The sequence below is a fragment of the Pan paniscus genome, chromosome 4 (assembly GCF_029289425.2).
Source record: "Pan paniscus chromosome 4, NHGRI_mPanPan1-v2.0_pri, whole genome shotgun sequence".
NCBI lineage: Eukaryota > Metazoa > Chordata > Mammalia > Primates > Hominidae > Pan > Pan paniscus.
Genome location: NC_073253.2, coordinates 75,377,692 through 75,400,488, shown reverse-complemented (window position 1 = coordinate 75,400,488; position 22,797 = coordinate 75,377,692). Strand labels below are relative to the sequence as shown.

The following is a 22,797-nucleotide window of genomic DNA, read 5'->3' as shown; positions in this document are numbered from 1 at the left end:
TGAAGCAGTGTTCATTTTGAAAACTGAAGATGCATTGCCTTCATGTTTAAACTGTCAGTGTATAAAAACCTCTAGTTGAAATCTAAATGTATTGCAGGGACTGAACTTTGTCCCAAAATTCTTCAACATTAAAATTTTTCATTTTGTATTTTAAAATCTTTTTCTGTGATTAGGCTGCAAAAGTATTAAGAATTTGTTTTTGTTACTGTTTTTTAGGGATTTTACACGGTGTATCGTAATGTTTTTGAAATGATTGCCAAGGAAGAACTAGAATCTGTGTTAGAGGAAGAGGTTGATGATTTCCCAACTTTTGGAGACTCCCAGAGTGACTATGATACGGTAAAATAAAAATGCATTGTTCTATAATTAGTATTTATCACTGTGTCATTTTTAAATTTTATTTTATTTTTTGAGATGGTCTCACTCTGTCACCCAGGCTGCAGTGCAGTGGTATGATCATATCTCACAGCAGCCTCAAACTCCTGGGCTTAAGCAATCCTCCTACCTCAGCCTCCTGAGTAGCTGGGAACACAAGTGTGCGCCATGACATCTAGCTAATTTGTCAGTTGTTTTATAGAGATGGGGTCTTGCTAAGTTTCCCAGGCTGATCTTGAACTCCTGGCCTCCCTCCTTGGCCTCCCAAAAGATTGGGATTACAGGCATGAGCCACAGCTCCCAGCTTCTCATTTCCTTGTTTTAAAACAATTGGTTCTAGTTCTCGGACCTATCCCATGACCTCTCTTTGTCTCTCTTCCTTTCCGAAGTAGCTTTTCGATCTCTTGCAACCTTCCCCCTTTACTTTTCCCTTTTTATTTTTTATTTTATTTGTTTATTTTTTTTGAGATGGCATTTCACTTCTGTTGCTCAGGCTGGAGTGCATTGGCACCACCTCAGCTCACTGCAACCTCAGCCTCCCGGGTTCAAGCGATTCTCCTGCCTCAGCCTCCCAGGTAGCTGGGATTACAGGCTCCCACCACCATGCTCAGCTAATTTTTGTATTTTTAGTAGAGACAGGATTTCGTCATGTTGGCCTCCTGACCTCAGGTGATCCACCCACCTCAGCCTTCCAAAGTGCTGGGATTACAGGCGTGAGCCACCATGCCTACTTTTCCCTTTTAATTTACTAATTGTTTACTGATTATTTACTAATCACCATGGTCCCATCTAGTGATTAGTAAGGCTATTTTTATTTTCTCATTAAGTTTATTTTGAAGAGTGATTTTTTCTGGAAAGCCTTAAAAGTACTGTCTTCTCCAGAGATTATTAGAAGTGTTATATACATGAAAAAAGAAAGGTAAAAGATGTTTCGCATCAGTAATATTTACTGCTTTTCTAAAAAAAAAATCTTAAAGCGCAGAAGTTAATCTGTTTTCTTTGTCGCTAGGTAGTCCATCCTTTCTACGCTTATTGGCAGAGTTTCTGCACTCAAAAGAATTTTGCATGGAAGGAAGAATATGATACACGACAAGCTTCAAACCGCTGGGAAAAACGAGCCATGGAAAAAGAAAACAAAAAGATTCGGGACAAAGCAAGGAAAGAGAAGAATGAACTTGTCCGTCAGCTGGTAGCTTTCATTCGTAAAAGAGATAAAAGAGTGCAGGCGCATCGAAAACTTGTGGAAGAACAGAATGCAGAGAAGGCGAGGAAAGCCGAAGAGATGAGGCGGCAGCAGAAGCTAAAGCAGGCCAAGTGCGTAGCGTGCGTGGGGCCCTCTACTCAGTATCGGTGGGGGTCAGAGGCAGCACCAGAGGTACCTTACATGTTCATGTTGGGTTCAGTCATCAGCCTGGCTTTATCCTGCTTTTTCTTCTTTTTTAAATTGTGGCATTGGATAGTGTTTTTTCATCTACTGTGTAAAAATTATTATTATTTTTGGGACAGTGTCATTCTGTCACCCAGGCTGGAGTGCAATGGTGCGATCTCGGCTCACTGCAACCTCCGCCTCCAGGTTCAAGTGATTCTCCTGTCTCAGCCTCCCAAGTAGCTGGGATTGCAGATGTAATATGCCACCATGCCCAGCTAATTTTTGTATTTTTAGTAGTGACGAGGTTTCACCCTGTTGGCCAGTCTGGTCTCGTACTCCTGGCCTCAAGTGATCTGCCCGCCTCAGCCTCCCGAAGTGCTGGAATTACAGGCATGAGCCACAGTGCCTGGCCTAAAATTTTTATTTGAATTGGATATTTTCCTTCAGAGACCCTTTACATTTGAGAGATCCTTTAGAATTTTGTAAAATTTAATAATTTTAATTAATAACTAGCGTTAATTGAATTCTTCCTCTGTGCAAGGCCATGTTCTAAGTGCCTTCCTCACAGCAATGCTGTGAAGTACTTATCCTCCTTGTTCTTCTGAGGAAACAAGGCTGACAGGCCTGAGATCACAGAGCCAGTAAATGGTAGAGTCAGGAATTGAACCTGAGAATTCTGACTCCAGACTTTCCTGCTTTAGCCACCGTGCAGTACTGCCTTTTGGTCAGTGTACTCTGAGATACTCAGTTCATTTTAGTTCCTCTAAAGTTTTGTTATTAAAAAGTTACTGTAAATGCATTGTGTCCAGAGCATTATAGCATACTTTTAAAAATTATTCGCTTCTTAAGAATTCTACTCATCCCACCCTCATCTTTTGAAAATTAACACTTTACCTACATGACTTAAAATCATCTGAAGACTTTTAATAAGTTGCTGAGTTTCATGTTTCAAAACCTGTTATCTACTACTGGAGCAATTAAAATTAACCATAAACAGGTAAGAGGTTTAAGTGACTTTGCCTTGGTTTTAACTAAGCACAGGTTTTAAGTTTGTAAGCGTGGATAGGTTGGGAGCAAGCTCTCTAGTGGGAATGGATTTTAAACCTAAGTAGTAAGTGAAAACCATGCAGAGGCGTGCTTGTCGCTGTGAGACTGTGCTGTATGTGTCTAGACTGGTGGAGCAGTACAGAGAACAGAGCTGGATGACTATGGCCAATTTGGAGAAAGAGCTCCAGGAGATGGAGGCACGGTATGAGAAGGAGTTTGGAGATGGATCGGATGAAAATGAAATGGAAGAACATGAACTCAAAGATGAGGAGGATGGTAATATTATTTTTATTTTATTTATCTTTTTTGTTTTTTAAGTGAAGCTGGAAATCTCCTTGCTTATTTGACATCTCCCAATTTTTAAATGTGGCAAATAATTAAAAATAATGTTGTATGGGCCAAAGGTAGTCGGCTGAGCTAGTCTAATTCAAGTAATTTGATTAACAAATTCTTTTCTGACCATGTCCTAAACAGTGTGTACTTCTAGCTGCGTAATATGACAAATGGACATGTTTACAAGTGTGACTATTAAAGAAAATTCAATTAAGTGATAGGTCAAGTTTTAATATTAACTATTTCTAGAAAAGCTGATATTGCATGAGAATCTATGTGTTGTGTATAAATTCTTCCTCTCCCTTGTGACTTTATAGAAGGGCTCCTCTTGGTGTGCCAAAATGTTGTGTTTTTTTGCTGCTATCATTAGAGCACAGGTATTTGACTACCTTAAAAGGCAAGGATTAGGCATTTTTGAGAATAGCTGTATATCTGATTTTCCCCACTGTCTCTATAAAATTGACCCAGTTTTACCTTATCTACAAATGTGATTTTTCAGATTCGTAGCCCAAATAATAAAATGATAAACTTTTATTTATTCAAAATGACTAGGAAGTGAAGCGTTTTATTAATGAATCAGAAGTAATACTTTTGAAAGTACTTTGAAAATTATAAAGCACTCTATAAATGTGAGGTGGCCTAATTTCCATCGAGTTTTACAATTTATAAAGTCCTTTCACGTACAAGCTCTCACTGGATCGTCACACAATCCCCCTTACATGGAGGTTTTGCTCATGGAATTGTCTCTGTTTTGCCGTTGTGGAAACTAGGACTCTGAGAAGCTATGAGATGTGCCTGAGAATGTATGACCATTTTTAGATCCAGAGTTTTTGCTTCAAATCCAGTATTGTTAACTATTCGATTAATTAAAATTTCACATACATGATATATTGAAAGTCTACAATACCATAATGGAAAATTAACACCATATATTAAACATTAACACTAGATAGGGTATATTTTGATCATTTATGATTTCAATGAGACAGTCCTTCAAAATCATACTGACATCATTTATAAATAACCAACATGTAGAATATGGAAGATACCTTGAGATATTTATTGGTCCTATAATAAATCCCAAATGACAGTTTACATGTTTGTTTCTTCAAAAATAGAATACGGATTTGTGAAAATAATTTCAATTGAGCTTTTTAGTCAGTTGGTTTTTGTGGACTATACTGATAGTAATTATTCAGTTGTAATAAAGCCAAAAGCTTATTAAAAAAAAGTTTATAATGTTAAACTTTACATGTCATATGTTAACTTATGGCCTATCCGTCTTACAGTGATGGAATATTATAAACTAAGTTTATTAAGTATTTAAGAGTAAGTCACAGTTGTAAATGTGTTTCGACCAAATCTTGCTCAAGAGGTAAACTAAGAAAAGACCTTTGTTGAAAAACTGCTTCGTGGTAGAACTATGAAAGTGGGATTTAATTTTTTAAACTTAGCTGACATCCAAGACTTTAAAGATGTTTTATATCTTCTTCTAAGTAGACTTAGGAAAAGAACTTGAAAGTTAAGGTGCTTTATTTGGAGCCTTTCCTTATAGTACAGTGCTGCTTTTAAAAAGCCAACTCAAATCCTTAGGATTATTTTTTTTTTAGGTAAAGAAATAAAAAAATTTAATTTCTAATTTGTTAGCATATTTTAGATTTGTGCTCTGATCAAAGAGGGTTCTTACTGTAGGCTTCCCTGTCATAGGTAAAGACAGTGATGAGGCCGAGGACGCTGAGCTCTATGATGACCTTTACTGCCCAGCATGTGACAAATCGTTCAAGACAGAAAAGGCGTAAGTTTATTTATTTAATTTAATTTAATTTTGAGACAGGGTCTCACTCTGTCACCAAGGCAGGAGTGCAGTGGCACAGTCATGACTCACCACAGCCTCGACCTGTTGAACTCAGATGATCCTCCCATGTCAGCCTCCCGAGTGGCTAGGGCTACAGGAACCTGCCATCATGGCCAGCTAAAAAACTGCAGTTACTTTTGCACCAACCTAAATATTTTCTTTGGAGATGGGGTTTTGCCATGTTGTCCAGGTTGGTCTTGAACTCCTGGATTCAAGTGTTCCACCTGCCTCAGCCTTTCAAAGTGCTAGGATTGCAAGCGTGAGCCACTGCATCCAGTTAAAAGGAGTAAGTTTAGTATCTTTGAACTTGTGTTTTCTTTTTTCTTTTTTTTTTTTTGAGACAGAGTCTCACTCTGTTGCCCCGGCTGGAGTGCAATGGCACGATCTCAGCTCACTGCAACCTCCACCTCCTGGATTCAAGCGATTCTCCTGCCTCAAGCTCCCAAGTAGCTGGGACTACAGATGCAGGTCACCACGCCCGGCTGATTTTTGTATTTTTAGTAGAGACAGGGTCTCACCATGTTGGTCAGGCTGGTCTCAAACTCCTGGCCTCAGGCGATCCACCCACCTCGGCCTCCCAGAGTGTTGGGATAACAGGCGTGAGCCACAGCGCCTGGCCCTTGTGTTTTTTTTTTGAGGTGAAGTGTAACACTTTTAAAGTTCTAAAAACAATGTGCTTGTAGCAGTTGATAACTAGCCCCACATACTGTCTCGGGGGATTCCTTTCCAGCAGGGTAGAAAGAGGTATTTGTACCTGCCATTAAACCTGTTGTATTGATTGTCACTCATCCCAGTATTCCTATATAAGAGCTGCTTTTAAAACACATGCACTGTCTCCAGAAACATTGCTTGTTTTGGCAAAGAAGACATAGTCACATGGGCAAAAAGTCTAGACCGTGTCTAATCATCTCCCTCCATCATTGGTGTCAGACTCACTTCCCACCATCATTGTCCCATGCAGGCTGATGCTGCCAATATAGGGGCTTTAAACTTGTCTGGCCCAGAGTATCTTTGCTGAAGTGGAAGAACTTTATCTTAGGGGAACAATGATGAAGAAAGAAGTATTAAAACGGATACCATTATTATAAAGGAGGGAGGAAACAACACGGGAGAAAATGAGAGTAGAATCAGCAAGGGAAAAAAAGCAAAATGGGCAATCAGAGAGAAAGGAGGCCAAAGGATGAGAATGGCGCTGTGAGAGTCATAAATGGTATTACCATATGACCTCAGGGAGAAATGACAGAGTACTAGGGGAAGTGGAAAGAGGCAGAAAAATTAGAAACAAGCAAGAAAAAGGTCAACAATGAAGGAGATTAAAAATTTTTTTTTATTTGGAAATGACATACTTAAAGGTAAATTGCAAGAAGAGAATATAGTGTGTCTGATTGACCTGTTACTAACGTTTTGCACAATTTGCATGTCCTCTTTCTACACGCTCAACACACACAGTATTTTTCTGAATAATTTGAAAGTAACTTACATATATAGTGTTCCTTTACCTCTAAATACTTCACTATATCTTAAGAATAAGGTTATTCTCGCTGGGCGCAGTGGCTCACGCCTGTAATCCCAGCACTTTGGGAGGTCGAGGTGGACAGATCACCTGAGGTTGGGAGTTTGAGACCAGCCTGACCAACATGGAGAAACCCCGTCTCTACTAAAACTACAAAATTAGCTGGGCGTGGTGACGCATGCCTGTAATCCCAGCTACTCAGGAGGCTGAGGCAGGAGAATCGCTTGAACCCAGGAGGCGGAGGTTGTGGTGAGCCAATATCGTGCCATTGCACTCCAGCCTGGGCAATAAGAGCAAAACTCCGTCTCAAAATAAAAAAAAAGAGTAAGGTTATTCTCTTATGTAACCATGCTACAGTGACCAAATAAAAGAAATTATTAACATTGATATGGTATTTTTATCTAATTTACTACCTGCATTCCAATTTTGCCAATCAATTGTTTATTAATATAGAATTTTTCTCCAATACAGAATGCAGTCTAAGATCATAATCTGGAACAGCTTGTGTTGTCTTTTATGCTGTTTACATTTTAGAAGTACACTGTTTTCACTTTTTTCATAGAATTCTTCTCATTTTGTCTTTGTGCATTTCCTCATGATTAGATTCAGGTCATGCAGCCCCAGGTGGGACGCCGCACAAGCGTGTTGTGCTCTCAGGGATTCATAGCTGGAGACACGTAAAGTCCTTCTACCCCTCATTTGTCGTGATAATTTTCATCACCCAATCAAGGTGTCATCTAATTTTACTACTATACTACTAATTTTACTATAGAGTTAGTATTTTTTCCCTTGCAACAGGTTTTCCCTTGTAACATGTTTAATCTGTGAGGAGACACTTTAAAACTATGCAGATATCTTGCTTCTCATAAAAGTTTTCCTCATAGCTTTAGCATCTGTTGATGGTTTTAGCTTGCGTCAGTCTTTTTTATGATGGTTGCAGAATGATGCTTTTCCAGTGCCAGTACCCCCTCCAATTTTTATCAGTTAGCACTTGGCCTTCTGCTGTAAACAGGAGCCTTCCGTTTTATCCATTTATCTATTATCAGTTTGAATTTATTTCTTTTTTTGAGTGTTTTATAATTCATTACTGACCTTTTCATGCTCAAATTTTTCCAGAATTGGTTAGTGAGCATTCCTTCAAACCACCCTTGTGTCCTTTTGACATGTGCTTATAACTTTTTTGGAGGACTTACTTTCAGACACAGGATCTTCCATTATCTCCAGGGCAGCTTGGTCTCAAGGAGAATTTTAGTAGGAAAGAAAAACAGCAACTAAAACTATAATACCAAAAGCCTGAACAGATGAGATGAAGTAGATAGTTGACAAAGTTTCCTGCTTTTTAGTTGATATAATTCTTGTAGCTTATGTTGTCAACCCTGTTTTGTTGAATGCTTTTTAGTTGCCTGTAGGTGTGCTGAGACAGACATTGCCAGCAGGGTTTTGAACACAGGGATAGAGATGTGTCTGAATGTACATTACGGTGGTGAGAGTGAGAAAGGAGACCTCTCCTGAGAAGGTGAAAAGCAGCTGTTGAAAAAGCAAGAGGCAGTAAACTGCTCTTGTATTTCAAGCCTTCCCACCACCATTTTTCTAGTCCAGGGGGCTCTTCCTTTTAACATTAAAATGTGTGTCTTCTAATTTCCCAGTGATCCCTCCAAGTCTGTGGGATGGCCTGGAATGTAAAAACACTTAGCAAATACTTAGTGATTAAAAGAAAACAATGGCGGAAGCTTTAAGAATTGAAAAATCAAAATAATAAGTAGAGAATTTGTCCAAACCTCCCCCTGCCGACATTCCCCCATCCCCAGAAAGGAAGAAAATGTATGTAGATAAAAGGACAGAGAAAGACAGGGAAAGCTGTGGTACGGAAAGAAAGAGTGTGGCCACGAGTTTCCAGTATGCTCACTGCCAAGGAATCCTGACACGTTCTGTTTCTCTGTATAAAATCATGAACAAATAAAAAAAAAGAAAAAAGTAAATAAATAGAATCATAAACGTTTTGCTTAGTGGGAAAAAAGCAAATTTTATCTTGGTTGCAGTTATCCAGCAACATTATCTGGACACGTGAACTAATTTTAGCGCAGCTGCTCACGTCAGATTGCTCTTTCAGCATGAAGAATCATGAGAAGTCAAAGAAGCATCGGGAAATGGTGGCCTTGCTAAAACAACAGCTGGAGGAGGAAGAAGAAAATTTTTCAAGACCTCAAATTGATGAAAATCCATTAGATGACAATTCTGAGGAAGAAATGGAAGATGCACCAAAACAAAAGTACTTCTAAATATTAAATGTCACTAGAAATACTTATCACATTCAGAGATTGCATTAAAAGGTTTTTTTTGAGATGGAGAATCACTCTGTTGCCCAGGCTGGGGTGCAGTGGCGCAGTCTCAGCTCACTGCAACCTCCAACTTGTGGGTTCAAGTGATTCTCCTCCCTCAGCCTCCCAAGTAGCTGGGACTACAGGCACACACCACCACGCCCAGCTAATTTTTGTGTTTTTAGTTGAGACAGAGTTTCACCATGTTGGCTAGGCTGGTCTTGAATTCCTGATCTCAGGTAATTCACCTGCCTCAGCCTCCCAGAGTGCTGGGGTTACAGGCGTGAGCCACTGCGCCCGGCCTTAAAGGCTGTTTTATCCCAAGGAAGTTATTCTAACTAGAAAATATTGTCTCCATATTTTCTAGTTAATGGAACTTTATAGTGTTGAAGTGGATACAGACGTCAACTATAGTATTTATAGAACATATTATCACTATATTAAAAGCAGTTTTTATACCTGGCAGTTGATAAGCTAATTACTATCCATTGAACTACAGCCTTGTGTTATTCTCTAAAATGACAATGTGAATACTTTATTTTCCTTTTAATGCTTTAAGATATTAAATATTTTTAATCTTTTACTTCTGTTTTACTACTTTATCACTAGTGTTTCAACTTTTCTTTTTTTCCACTTACTCTTCACAGAGTCAAGTATTTGACATTTCGATTTATATTTGCTCTTAGGCTTTCTAAAAAACAGAAGAAAAAGAAACAGAAACCAGCACAGGTATGTTAGAAAGGTTTTGTTAACATTAAATGCCAACAATAAAGTTGCAGTGCTCTTATTTATTCAGTGTAGTCTGTGTTAAGGAGAGAAACTTATACTCCATAATTTTATGTTGATTGTAAGATTGATTAAAAAGGAATTAGAAATATTTTCCTTTTTTAGTGCTTCCCCCCCTTGTATGTATGTAATAACAAACTTAATTATGACTGCCAGTGTGTTTAACAAGTATGCATGTAGAATTCCCCTGGTATGAATTAGCTGAATTTTCAGTATTTTAAAAATCTGAATACATCTCACAAAAGGCTTTTAAGTCAAGACAACAATTAAAATCTTGAAATAGGAAAATCTGGGATTGGTCATTTTTTTATCTCAGTTTATTCTGCCAACAACATAAACATCGCAAAAGGAACATTTGGTTAGAAACTTGTAATGATTGTGAGTCTTGAAAAAATGTTTCTATTTTTCTGAAGTTTAAGTAATTTAAATATTTCACAGCTGAAGTCCAAATTCATTCTCTGTCTTAAGGACTATTTTTAAATAAAATGGTATTATGTTGTTATACCTATAAAAATAAAGTGAATTTGTCCATTTTACCAAGGATATTTGGTTTTATGGCATTTTAGTATAATCTAGTTATATTAACTTACATTAAGTATTAAATATTTTTAAGAAAACACATTAATGCTTTTTAATAAAACTTTAGATTTGGTTTATTTATCCAAATGGTTATAATAATATATTTAATAGTCTTTTTTAAAATCAGTTTCCTATTCAAAAAATGATACATGACACATGAGTTAATCACTTAAAATTGTAATTTGGAACTTTTTGCTTCAGTTATAAAACCGCATAGCAAATATGTGTTCTTTTTATAAATTGACGCCTACCATCATCCATCCAAACACCTTATAATTATTAGTTTGGAACACTTTCTCTTTCCTTTGTGTATGTCAGTACCATTACAGTAAGGACAAAATAAATGGAGAGAGATTTATGTTTAACCTGAGCCTGTATTACCTTGATTAATGGAGCATAGATTCTATTGATTGCAACCATAAACACATACGTTAGTATTTTCTTACTGATGAAAATGCTTCAAATGAACACCCCATTGTTTCTCTCAAAAGCTATATTCCTTTATAGCATCTCTCGTTTATGATTCCTGATTGTAGCAAGTTCAGACCTAGCTTGATGTAACACTTTTCCTGATATTTTCTAAGCTCTTTTTGAAGGGAAGGGCAGTGTGGAGACATGTACTGATAGATTTAAGAGCAGACGGCAGCAAATAATGAGTATCTTGAAACTTGAGATTGGGGAAGTTTTCTGTATGGCCAGAAAAATTCCATAACCAACAAGGATTGTACAAGAAAACCCTCCCAGATTAAAACTGAATGTAAATAGAAACAAATGACCCTGACTGACAGGAAAGAAAATTTAATTCAAGTAACTCAAACATAGTACTCTGACTGAATACCTTCCAAGGGATATAGTTGAAAGATAAAATTTAACTGCCAAAAAAGTAAGTCCTGAATTTAGTATGTTTTTTGGTGGTATTGGTGTGGTATTTTTGAAAGTAAATGAGTAATATTTTCACCAATTTCATAGGAGGCATTGATGTGCAGAAATGTTGAAGTATCACGTAGTTAAATTTTTCTGTTCTTTGTTAATCACGTATTTAATGTTGTGTCTAAGAAAATGGTGCCAAGACCCATGTCATTTCTTTCCCCTATATTTTTTCTAAGAGGTTTGTTAGTGATTTTTATGTGTATTTTATTTAAAATATTTTTTGTATATGATTCAAGGAGAGGATCCAGCTTTATCAGTGTAGACATGCAGTTTTCACTATGTTTTTTTTTTTTTTTGAAGAGATTATCTTTTCTCTATCATATGCTCATGGCAACTTTGTGGAAGATCATTTAATCATATATAGAAGAGTTCATTTCTGTGCTGTATTCTGTTCTGTTATCTGTTTACCTGTCTTTGTGTCAGTACCACATTGTTTTTGTTATTGTAGCTTTTAATATGTTTTGAAATCAGGAAGTATAATGCCTCCTCTTTTTCGTGAGTGCTTGGCTAGTTATAGTTCATAATCAAATTTAAAAATTTTAAGCAATAGTTCTGTAAAAAAAAATCCTGTGCTATTGGGATTTTTATAGAAATTATATTGAATTTGTTCACAGTGTAGGTTGTATTGACATCTTAAGAAAATTAAATTATTTGATCCTTGACCCCTCCCCAAAAAAAAGGAATTAAATGAATAAATTGTAGCTGGGAACCATATTCTTTTTGTGGGAAGAGGGAAATACAAATATAAATTGAGGAAAAGAGAAGAAGAATACTGTGGAGTTGCATTGAAGTGGAGATGTTGGTATGAGCCCATGATTTAAAGAAAGTAAGTGTGTGAGCAGTGTGCATTGTGAGGACCTAGAAGCAGTGACACCCCTAGCAGTGAGTACACCTAATGCACATGTATTGGTTTTTAAGTTCACTTTTCTATGAAAAGGAAACAGGCTTGCTCTTTGGAGAAATACCTGATTTCAGGGCTGAGACTAGGAAAGTGGAACGTGAGCCTAGAGCATCTTATACTAGAAACTAAGGAAGTGCTCAAAAACTGACGGGGATACGTTAGAAGTACTCAAGATCCAGCTTGCGGGGCCTGCCAATTAGGGAAAACTTGAGTCATCAAAAGGAATAAGGGTAATAGATCTTCATACATTGCATTTGTTAAAAAGAAATTTATGTATCTATATTGACTTTTAAAATAGTGAGAGTTGGCCAGGTGCGGTGGCTCACGCCTGTAATCCCAGAACTTTGGGAGGCCAAGGCGGGTGGATCACAAAGTCAGGAATTCAAGATCAGCTTGGCCAACATAGTGAAACCCCGTCTCTACTAAAAATACAAAAATTAGCCGGGCGTGGTGCCACGCGCCTGTAATCCCAGCTACTCAGGAGCCTGAGGCAGGAGAATCGTTGGAACCTGGGAGGCTGAGGTTGCAGTGAGCTGAGATCACGCCACTGCACTCCAGCCTAGGCAACAGAGCAAGACTGTCTCAAAAAAAAAAAAAAAGTTGGAGAAAGGAGATGGGAAAGCTTTATTATTACAGAAAAATATTAATTAGTACAAGTGCAAATGACACAAGTAATAGAGGGAGAAAATCACTCTTCTACATCCACCAGTATATAAATGTTTCAGGCAAGAATCATTAATAGATGCCAAGTATATTCGGTAAATGGTCATGGGGACAGGATATTCACACAGTCTGAGTCACACTCTGCAGATTACTTATTAATTTAAAAAGGGAAAACATACTTTACAGTTGAAAAATCTGGCAATACCACCCTAACCAAATGATCAAACTTAATAATATCACTGAAAAATGACAAACTCATTTTGCTTCCCGGGATTATAGTATTATGCTAGAAATGTTTAACCTGAATCTGATCGTTTGGAAACAATGAAACAAAGCCAGATTATGGGACACTCTACAAAACATCAAATTGTCAACCTCATGAAAGACAAAAAAAAAAGTGGGGGAGCTGCTCTAGAATAAAGGAGATTAAAGGTACCTGACAACTAAATGCAACATGTGATCCTTGATTACACCCCCTATCCTGTATATCCCTATACAGGAAAAGGAGTAATTGGTAAATTTGAATGTGGGTTGTGTAACAGATAATATCAGCATTAGATTCTTGAGTGTGAGTATTGTGCCAGAGAATGTTTTGATTCTTAGGATGTACCTGGCAAAGATTCATATCTGCCTGCAGCTCACTTTCAGATGGCTTGGGGAAAAAAGTGTGTGTTGGGAGAGAGAAGAGATGGAGAGAGCGAGCACAAATGTGCCAAAATGTTGCTTGAAAACAGACAGGTACACTTAGGATATGTTTGCCAGGCGTCTTTCTTTTATAATGCCTGTTTGTTGTTGCCATTGTTTGTGACTGTAGAAGAATAGTTGCTCATTGCTTATCATTTGGAATATGGAAAAGTATCATCCTTAATTTTACCTGTAGAGATTACTTAATAAAGAATTAAATTGTGATTACACTATGTATAATTTTCTTTCTTCTACTTTTGCTAATATGTTGTAAGTATTTTTTCACATAATTGAGTATCTTTGGAAACATGATACTTAAGCACTTCAGAATTTTTCTTCATATATTCAGCCATTCACTTTTTGAACATTTGGATTCTTTTCAGATTTCCCTTAATTTACTATCACTGTAATGAGCATCCATGTTCTTAACTTACCTGCTTCTCCTTTTTATTTCCCGAAGGTATATAACTATTTGGCAACATAACATAAAAAGCTAGTAGTAGTATTATATTTATTTTGTAACGGCACATATGTTTTATTACCTAGAATTATGATGACAATTTCAATGTAAATGGAACTGGAGAAGGAGTAAAGGTTGATCCAGAAGATACTAACTTAAATCAAGACAGTGCCAAAGAATTGGAAGATAGTCCCCAGGAAAATGTCAGTGTCACAGAGATCATTAAACCATGTGATGATCCAAAAAGTGAAGCTAAAAGGTAAGTCAAAGTTGCATATTATTTGTAAATTACTGAATATTGATAGTAAGGATGTAGCTTTTCATATATCAAATAAAATCTTCTTTCCCATGACTGACCAGGTAATTTAGATGTATCTGTACATATTTATGTATAGATACACACACACATATGTATACAGATGAAGAGCGTTGAGAAGAGGATGCTAGAGGAATGTGCCCACACACATCTCAGTAGCATGGCCAAAATCAGAAAGATGTCACTTTGATCCAGTTCTTGTTTACCTTATCCTGCTGTGGCGCTGATTTTGTCGTGGATCATTAACACTTGACACTCACATGAGACAAGACTCCTGCTGCGTCCCTGGAGTGTCACTAAGCAAATCTCCATGCTCACGACAGCAGCCTGTGTTGGGCCCCACCATGTTGTGAGGACACATGGCAGCAGCTGGGGCCCTTCCTGCTCAGAGGAGCCCTGGACTCTTGGTGCTGCACAAGGCCATGGTGTGGACTAGGAGGAGGTCTCACCCAAGGGAGGTAGCCAGTCCTGTTCTCTCCTTCCTCCTCTTGTCTGACTTTCTTTTCCCCATCCTCCTCGGTTCCTCTAGAACAGAGAATCATTTCTTGTTTCTTGAGGAAAGATCTGATAGTGAGGAGCTTCAAGTTTCTGTCATTACAGAACCCTGAAAAGAATTAAAGTGACAGAGCAAAGTGGGAGCATGACGTGAAAATGCTAACACTGGAGCAACAGTGATGGGGAGGGGAGTGTGTGTACTTAGGAGTTTAAGGCACTTAGTAGTAGGAAGGAGGAAACAGATGTGGCTGAGACCTACAGTATGACTCTGGCTATAGAAAAAGGTATATAAAGAACTACACAAACTGGTAATGTTGAAGCTTTGAAGAACTTTGGAGAGTTGAAGCCTAGAAGGGGAAATTCACATGTATTTCACTCTGACACCAGGTGTTTGTTCCCTTTCTACAAATGGGGAAACTGAATTTCAGGTTAATTGTCCAAGGACAAACGCTATTGAGTAGAGAGGCTGACACTTCATTCCATCTGCCTGACAGCTTGAAGGCACCCAGATCATCTGACTCCATGGAGCCTGTGTGTCCTGTGGGATGGGCACAAAGAGTGGGCCAGGAGGTGGGGCTCCGGGCCCCTGAACCCCTTTTTCATCTAAAACTAAAATGTTTTCCATGTTACTTCTTTTTTTTTTTTTTTTTGGAGATGGAGTCTCGCTCTGTTGCCCAGGCTGGAGTACAGTGGCGCAACCTCGGCTCACTGCAACCTCCGCCTCCCGGGTTCAAGCAATTCTCCTGCCTCAGCCTCTCGAGTTGCTGGGACTGCAGGCATGCACTGCCACGCCTGGCTATTTTTTTGTATTTTAGTAGAGATGGTTTCACCATGTTGCACAGGGTGGTCTTGAACTCCTGACCTCATGATCTGCCCGCCTTGGCCTACCAAAGTGCTGGGATTACAGGTGTGAGCTACCGTGTCTGGCCTCCATGTTACTTCTACATGAGAATTGATCTGGGGAGGAAGAAGGGTTCTCAGGCTTGGGCAACCACTGATATAGTTCAGCTTTCTAATTTCACTGATGTGAGGAAAGGATTCAGAGAATTCAAGTGACTTCTTCACAGCTGCAGAATGGCAGGGCTAAGATAGATACATTATACCCAGCACCCTCCCCACACCACTCTGCTGTCCCCTGGATCCAGGGCCTTTATGCTGGCAGCTCCTCTGTTGCTTCTCTGGAGTGGTGTGGACACTGGGCACCTACTGAGAAGTGTTTTTTTAAAAAATGTGTGTGTGTGTGTGTGTGTGTGTGTGTGTATAGTATTTTTAAAAAATAAAGGTCTTAGATATCAGCTTCAGAGATGTAACTGTCTTTCATAATATAAGTGATGTTTGCCAGGAATATTATCCTAAATTTGTTAGACATATTTCTGACATATCTGTGATGATAGTTTGAAAATTAGTATGTATTATTTGTTGCCTTTTATGCCATTGTGTCCTTTTCTTGATGTTTTCAAAGCTGGCTGAATCCTACACAATATGTTACACTCCTAATCTGCGTTTTTTAAATGCATAGGCCGTTTAACTTAGCACAGACTATTGGCCTCTGCTTGAAGAATAGTATACCTATAAACCGGAAGCATTATCATCACTTACTCATTATAACCCATCCTGTCTGTTCTGTACAGTATAGTTGGACCCAGATTTTTACCCTATGAATTTGGTTAGCACAAATGAGGGAAAGTATGAAATGCCAAGGAAAATTGAAATTCATGTAGGAGATGAGTAGAGGAATGTTCAGGAGTTCAAGCAGAACAAGAGGAACCCAACTATACCATTTCTGATCTAAATGATGTGGTGGGGAAAAACCATCAGATCAACAGAAAGGACATAATTTTTAAATAAAAGTAACTTCCTTATATTGAGCAAATTTAATTTTATGAAAAATGCATTACAAAGTCTTTGTTTCACTCATTTCTCTGTGCGACTATTGAAGTGTTTGTTAAACTGGATCACGTCCAAGAAGTTAATGTTAGGCCAGGCAGGGTGGCTCACGCTTATATTCCCAGCACTTTGGAAAGCCAAGGCGGGTGGATCACGAGGTCAGGAGTTCGAGACCATCCTGGCCAATATGGTAAAACCCTGTCTCTACTAAAAAATACAAAAATTAGCTGAGTATGGTGGCACGTGCCTGTAATCCCAGCTATTCAGGAGGCTGAAGTAGGAAAATCGCTTGAACCCGGGAGGCAGAGGTCGCAGTGAGCCAAGATCGCGCCACTGCACTTGAGCCTGGGTGACAGAGTGAGACTCCATCTCAAAAAAAAACTTAATGTTTTTGGGGAACCACACTTCATGTCAGATCATTTATGATTACTGTTGGTTAGTTTTGAAGATGGTTTGCTCCTTTAAATGGAGTATTAAGTGCTTTGTGCTTTTTTTTTTTCCCCTGAAACAGTCTTACTCTGTCACCCCAGCTAGAATGCAGTGGTGCAATCTTGGCTCACTGCAGTCTCCACCTCCTGGGTTCAAGTGATTCCCCTGCTCCTCCTCCTAAGTAACTGGGATTACAGGTGCCTGCCACCACGCTCAGCTAATTTTTTATATTTTTAATAGAGGCGGAGGTTTCACCACGTTGGCCAAGCTGGTCTCGAGCTCCTGACCTCAAGTGATCTCCCTGCCTTGGCCTCCCAAAGTGCTGGGATTACAGGTGTGAGCCACCGTGCCTGGCAGTGTTTTTATGAAAACACTGTATAAAACATTCTGTATAAAACACTGTATTAAACACTGTATAAAACATTTATCTCTGTATAAAACATTCAGAGATATTTTAAGGACCTTGTTTTAACTTTGTTTCAACTGTTTTAAGGAAATTCCTTAATTTTTGTGCCAAATTTGATATTCAATTTGATTTCTGAAGTTGCTTTTTAAAGATGTTCATTTAAGATGTAAAGATTATTTAAATTGCCTTTAAAATTAATGAATTAACTTTTAAAGTGCAGTTCACTTTTTTGAGTGTTCTAGAGAGCACTCAAATAATGATGGTTAAAAGGAGTATGTTATTTTTGGATTATGCTGAATTGTTTATTTTCCAGTGTTCCTAAACCCAAAGGAAAGAAAACCAAAGATACGAAAAAACCTGTCAGAGTACCTGCTGAACCACAAACAATGGTAGGTCAAAATCATATTCATATCTCTTTAGCATATCTTGCTGTTTAAGCAGTATAATGATCTAAAGATGGAAATGTGTATTTGGTGAGCCATTCCGCAAAGAGCCTGCAAAGATGTGGATCCATCAACAGTTTTGTTTGATATAATGTATCTTTTTTTTTCATTAAAATAAAAAGAAGCACATTGGAAATGCTAGACTGTACCAGAACAGTTACTGTTGTTTTCTATTACTTTTCAATCTAAAGCCTTGGTGATAAGAATTACATGTGTCAAGTTCTGGAGATTAATTGTGAAGCATAAACTCTTCCTCTTTTTTAGTCCATGAGGTACATGCTATTGAAAGTCTCAGGACCCTTAAAGTTAATCGTGTTGATTAGTGGGATTTAACCTCCAAGAACATCTGCGTTTGTTGAACGTGTTTATTACCTGTCCACTCTGTTAAAACATCTTTATTTTACAATTGTTTGATGCTTAATCTTGACATTAAAACCTAAAACACTACTTTCAAGTGATAACGCTTACTTTTATTTATGATTTTTTGCCCTTCTCAGAGTGTTCTTATCAGCTGTACAACCTGCCATAGTGAATTTCCATCTCGGAATAAACTTTTTGACCATCTAAAGGCCACAGGTCATGCAAGAGCACCTTCATCATCGTCTTTAAACAGCGCAACAAGTAGTCAAAGCAAGAAAGAGAAACGTAAAAACAGATAGAGATTCTGCCTGTGCTTTTGTTTGACTGTCTCTAGATTTTGAAACCAAAAAACTGAACTGAAATCATCTAAAGAGTTAAAATTTCAGTGATCTGCAATTAATTACATTGTGGAAGATTATTTTTTATCTTGTAAAAACATTTTTTTGGTTTAATATATATTTTTAAAACATTTCACTAGTGATTGAATTCTACTTTTGCCATCTGAATTGACTTGAATGTCTTAAAACAGGTAAATACTGTAAAGTGTGTATTCTTGATGTTTATTGGCTCATGTGGACAGAAATGTACAGGGAGAATTACATTATTTTAACACATAGAAGTGCTCCTTTCTGCTTTATTTTCTGAATTTCACATTACTTTTACTTAATGCTTTTGTATTTTGTTAATACTTCATAATATGTGAAAAACTCGGATCTTTTAAAAAGCATCATAGATCGTTTTTCCATATGACACTGGTTCCGATTTTAAAAATTATTTTTAAATAACCGATTATTGATTACTGTATTTTTTTTCTCAAGAACAGTGATAGGTAGAAACTAATTGAACATTTGGTAGTCTTTCAAGAATAGTGTCTCTTCAAGGTTTTACTTGATTTAATTTGATATTTTACTGGTTTACCAGTAAGGTGTATTGTTCAGTTTTTTGCTCCGATTTGAATTGTGGAGGTGGAAGCAAATTAGTTTACATGGCATGTCCTCCCTAGGCACAGTGACAGCTGTAAAGTATGACGGAACAAGGTAGCAGATGGTACAGAATTTATACTATTTAAGAAGAGATGTGGTGTTCTTCATTGAGTTTTTTTCTTCACTATTTTCAGAAGTTTTTGTTCTTTTTTTTTTTCCATCACTCAGTGGAGAAAAGCTTTGTTAATGAAAGATTTTGTGATAGAGCTGATGCTTATACCATCTATTCTATAGCAGTGATGAATATTAACACAAAGGAAATATGGAGAACTGTTATAACTGAGTGTTAGAACAGTCGTGTACATTGATCAGTATTGAGTCCATTTTTAGGATGGATTAGTCAGTTCTTTTCATTGGTCTTGAAAGTAATTTTAAACTCACTGGCTTGAAATGTATGCTTTCTGTACAATGAAGTTATTGCTTTCCATATATCCTTGAATCTTCAGATTAACGAAATGAACAAATTTTCGGTTATAGATCAGCTCTCAAACACTAAAGTCCTTAATGGCAAGGTCTTTTCTGATAGCTTCATGGATAGTATTGATGATCAGATTTCTTCTGTGTTATTGTCTTAAAAATAAGCATTTGAACCTTAATTTAAATTCTTTTCTTTTCCATTTAGAGATATGTTTTTTTCTTTACCTTCATACCTTTCTATTTCTTGCTAATTTCTATCACTAATTCCTTATAATTGTCCCTGCTCCCCTTCTTGATCTCTTCAGGGGGAATACTAGCCAGTTTTGTATCTTCTGATCTCGTACCCTGAGACTTCATCTGAATGTGCTCTGCCGCCTTCTTATCTGAACTAGATGAATTGGCCATAATTATGAATAGGAATATTAATGAACCAGAGGACATACTAGTCACATGTTATTATACACTAAAAAATAGGAAGTCATCTTGAAAGGCAGTTAATGTACTGCAAATGTCCCTTATGACTTCTTTGCTTTCTCTTATACCAAACATGCAGGTATTTAATTTGTTTAATGAGGGTTGAGTGGAGTTACGTGTCGCTTTTATTCGGATTGACGAAAATCAACCATAATTTTCAAGGGATCTTCATGGGTTGTGACTGGAAGCTGACCTTAGTCTTGCGTCTCATCCTTTGTGATGTTGAGAAATCATCTAATTTCTCAGAACTTTTTCTTATCTCTAACACGGTTATTACCATAATAATATTGTCTCCATTTATCATACAGGATCATTATGAAAGTAAAATGAAGTAGTATATATGAAAATGCTTTTTAAACACAAAAGCTTTATACAAAATATTGTTGAATTTAAATAAGGTAAATCTTTTTTAGTTTATATATTTGCAGACTATACATGTTGGATTAAATGGGCAATTAAGTTTTATAGGAATTTGCTTCCTAAGTCTACTTTTGAAGAGGAAAACAGGAACGTACTATATATTTTGCTAAGGGTAAAATATTTTTGGTGAATTGCAGACATTTAATTTCACTTATCTGAGGTAAAACAATATACTAAACTACATGGGCATGCATCTTACACTGATCTCATTAGAGGTCAGTGCTAAGTACCCATCTTGATTGAAGTTAGCTCAGATGTGGAGATTCATAGAATGAGGGTCCAGGAGAAGAAAGTTAGGGGAAATCTCATTTTCTTTCTGTAATTCATTCAGTGGTGCCAAAGCTGGGGGTTCCCTACAATGGCTATTTAGACTTTCCCTGCTTCAAAATAAGAGCAGTATCCTTAGCTCTAGCCAAGCATTTTTCTAATTCCTGCCTTTGGTCACAAAGAAGGAAAAGCAGAGCTGTGAATGAATTAGTGGAGGTCAGTCACATCAGAGTTCATGACCTAGTGATTGCTGGTGAAGTAATATTGGAATTTTGGTACCATGAGAAGACTTATAAAGGATTTCATCAGAAGTTTTCATTTTTTCTAAATCCTCCCCTACAAAATTTTCAGATTGGAAATTACTCTTGTATTTGTAGAAGATTGTCTCTAAAATTGTGGTTTAACTCACGCAGGAAGTAAAATTCTTATAGCAAGACATAGTTTCATTTTAGAGGACCCCCAAAATCCCGTGAATTCTCTGGTGATGATTCTAGCCTAACCTTCAACATAAAATAATGAAGAGAACTTTTAAACTTTTTTATGAATTCCTAAACATTACCATTTATGTGGCAGAAGTTCTGTTCCCTATAATCTGCAATGCTGAAGTATCTCTATTCAATTCCCTTCCTTATCTGTTAAATTTAATGTCTTTATACTAAAAATATAGGCTCTTGGGATTGGAGAGGAAAAATTAGAGGTGATTTTCAGATTTCTTGTTCTATGGAAGAGGAAGCTGAGCTCAGGGAGATATGAGCTCCACAGCCACAGCTGGTTAGGGGCGGCTGCCAGTAGAACAGGGCAGATGCCTGGACTCCCAACTCAGTAGGCCTTCTGTTACACCTCAAAATGTGTTACATGGGAAGAAAAAGATTAAGAAAAAGCAAGATAATTTTGAAGAAGGACGAGAGGAAGAGGCATGAACTTGTCCTAACAATGTCAAAGAATATTTTAAAGGTATACCAGTTAAAGTAGTGTGTGGCTGGTGCCAGTAGAGGTCAGTCAAGGGATCCCTGATGAGAATAAAGAGCCCAGAAACAGGTCCATGTTTATATGGGAACTTGATTTTTGACAGATACGGCAAGCTCTATGGGGAAAACAATATGTACTACCTTATACCCTTCCCGAAAAACAAAGGGATTAAAGACCTAAATATGAAGACAAAACTTTTAAATGAGAATCTATAAGGTTATTTTCATGATTTTGCAAATGGGAAGGATTTCTTTAAAGCAAGACACAAAAGCATACACAGGAAAAAATGATGCATAAAAACATGGCTTCTGTAGAACAATAGAGACTGTAAAAGAACAAGCTACAGACAAGGAAATGTTTGCAATGCATGTAACTGTCAAAGGATTCCTATCTGGAATACATTAAAGAAGCAAAAGAACCTCATACAAAAGTCATTGAGAAAATGACAGCCATGCATTAGAACAGCAATTCTCAAAACTTTTGGTCTCAAGATTCCTTTACACTCTTCAAAAGTGAGAACCCCAAAGAGTTTTCGTGTATGTGGGTTAAATCTATTGATATTTTCTGTTAGAATTTAAAAATTATGTATTAAAAAAATAAGAAGAATGACTATTTTTCAAAACAAAAAATGAGAAGAGTGGTATTGTTTTACATTTTTACAAATCTCTTTAACATTTAGCTTAATAAAAGATAGCTGGCCTCTCATACCTGCTTCTGCAGTCTGTTGCTGTGTGTTTTGGTTGAAGTATGTGAAGGAGAAAATCAGCCTCACATGGATAGGTAATCGTTAAAAAAAAGGGACCTTGCAGACCCACTGAATGGGTCTCGGGACCGCTAGGGTCCTTGGACCACACTTAAAATTGCTGCATTAGAAAAATGGACGAATTATATGAACAGGAAAAGCCTGAATAGTCAAAAAAAATGTGGAAAGATTATTACTGTCCTGATAATCAGTGAAATGTGACCTAGTTTTTTCATGCTTTCAGATTAGCAAAAGGTAAAAAGTCACAAGATCTAGCGTTGGTCAGAATGGAGCAATAGGAACACATTCACTTCTTTTGGAGTAAAAACGGGTTCAATTTGATGATGTCTGAGAAAGTGAGGTTTGCATACTCTGT

At 37.3% G+C, this 22,797-nt stretch overlaps 1 protein-coding gene across 3 annotated transcripts in view; it reads left to right on the top strand.

Moving 5' to 3' along the window:
• The window catches only part of DNAJC21 (DnaJ heat shock protein family (Hsp40) member C21), a 28,716-nt gene extending 6,332 nt beyond the window's left edge, over positions 1 to 22,384 (top strand). Inside the window, exons 4-13 of one of the 3 annotated variants that reach the window (XM_014344927.5) lie at positions 217 to 339; positions 1,385 to 1,689; positions 2,916 to 3,067; positions 4,832 to 4,919; positions 8,603 to 8,761; positions 9,497 to 9,539; positions 13,273 to 13,407; positions 13,900 to 14,072; positions 17,660 to 17,735; positions 18,287 to 22,384. In XM_014344927.5, the coding sequence (XP_014200413.3) occupies positions 217 to 339; positions 1,385 to 1,689; positions 2,916 to 3,067; positions 4,832 to 4,919; positions 8,603 to 8,761; positions 9,497 to 9,539; positions 13,273 to 13,407; positions 13,900 to 14,072; positions 17,660 to 17,735; positions 18,287 to 18,448 (1,416 nt within the window). In that variant the 3' untranslated portion in view covers positions 18,449 to 22,384. Of the gene's footprint in view, positions 1 to 216; positions 340 to 1,384; positions 1,690 to 2,915; positions 3,068 to 4,831; positions 4,920 to 8,602; positions 8,762 to 9,457; positions 9,540 to 13,272; positions 13,408 to 13,899; positions 14,073 to 17,659; positions 17,736 to 18,286 lie in introns of all 3 variants that reach the window. The other 2 variants (XM_034960188.3, XM_034960187.3) reach the window with 2 other exon arrangements.
• Positions 22,385 to 22,797: the final 413 nt, after the last annotated feature.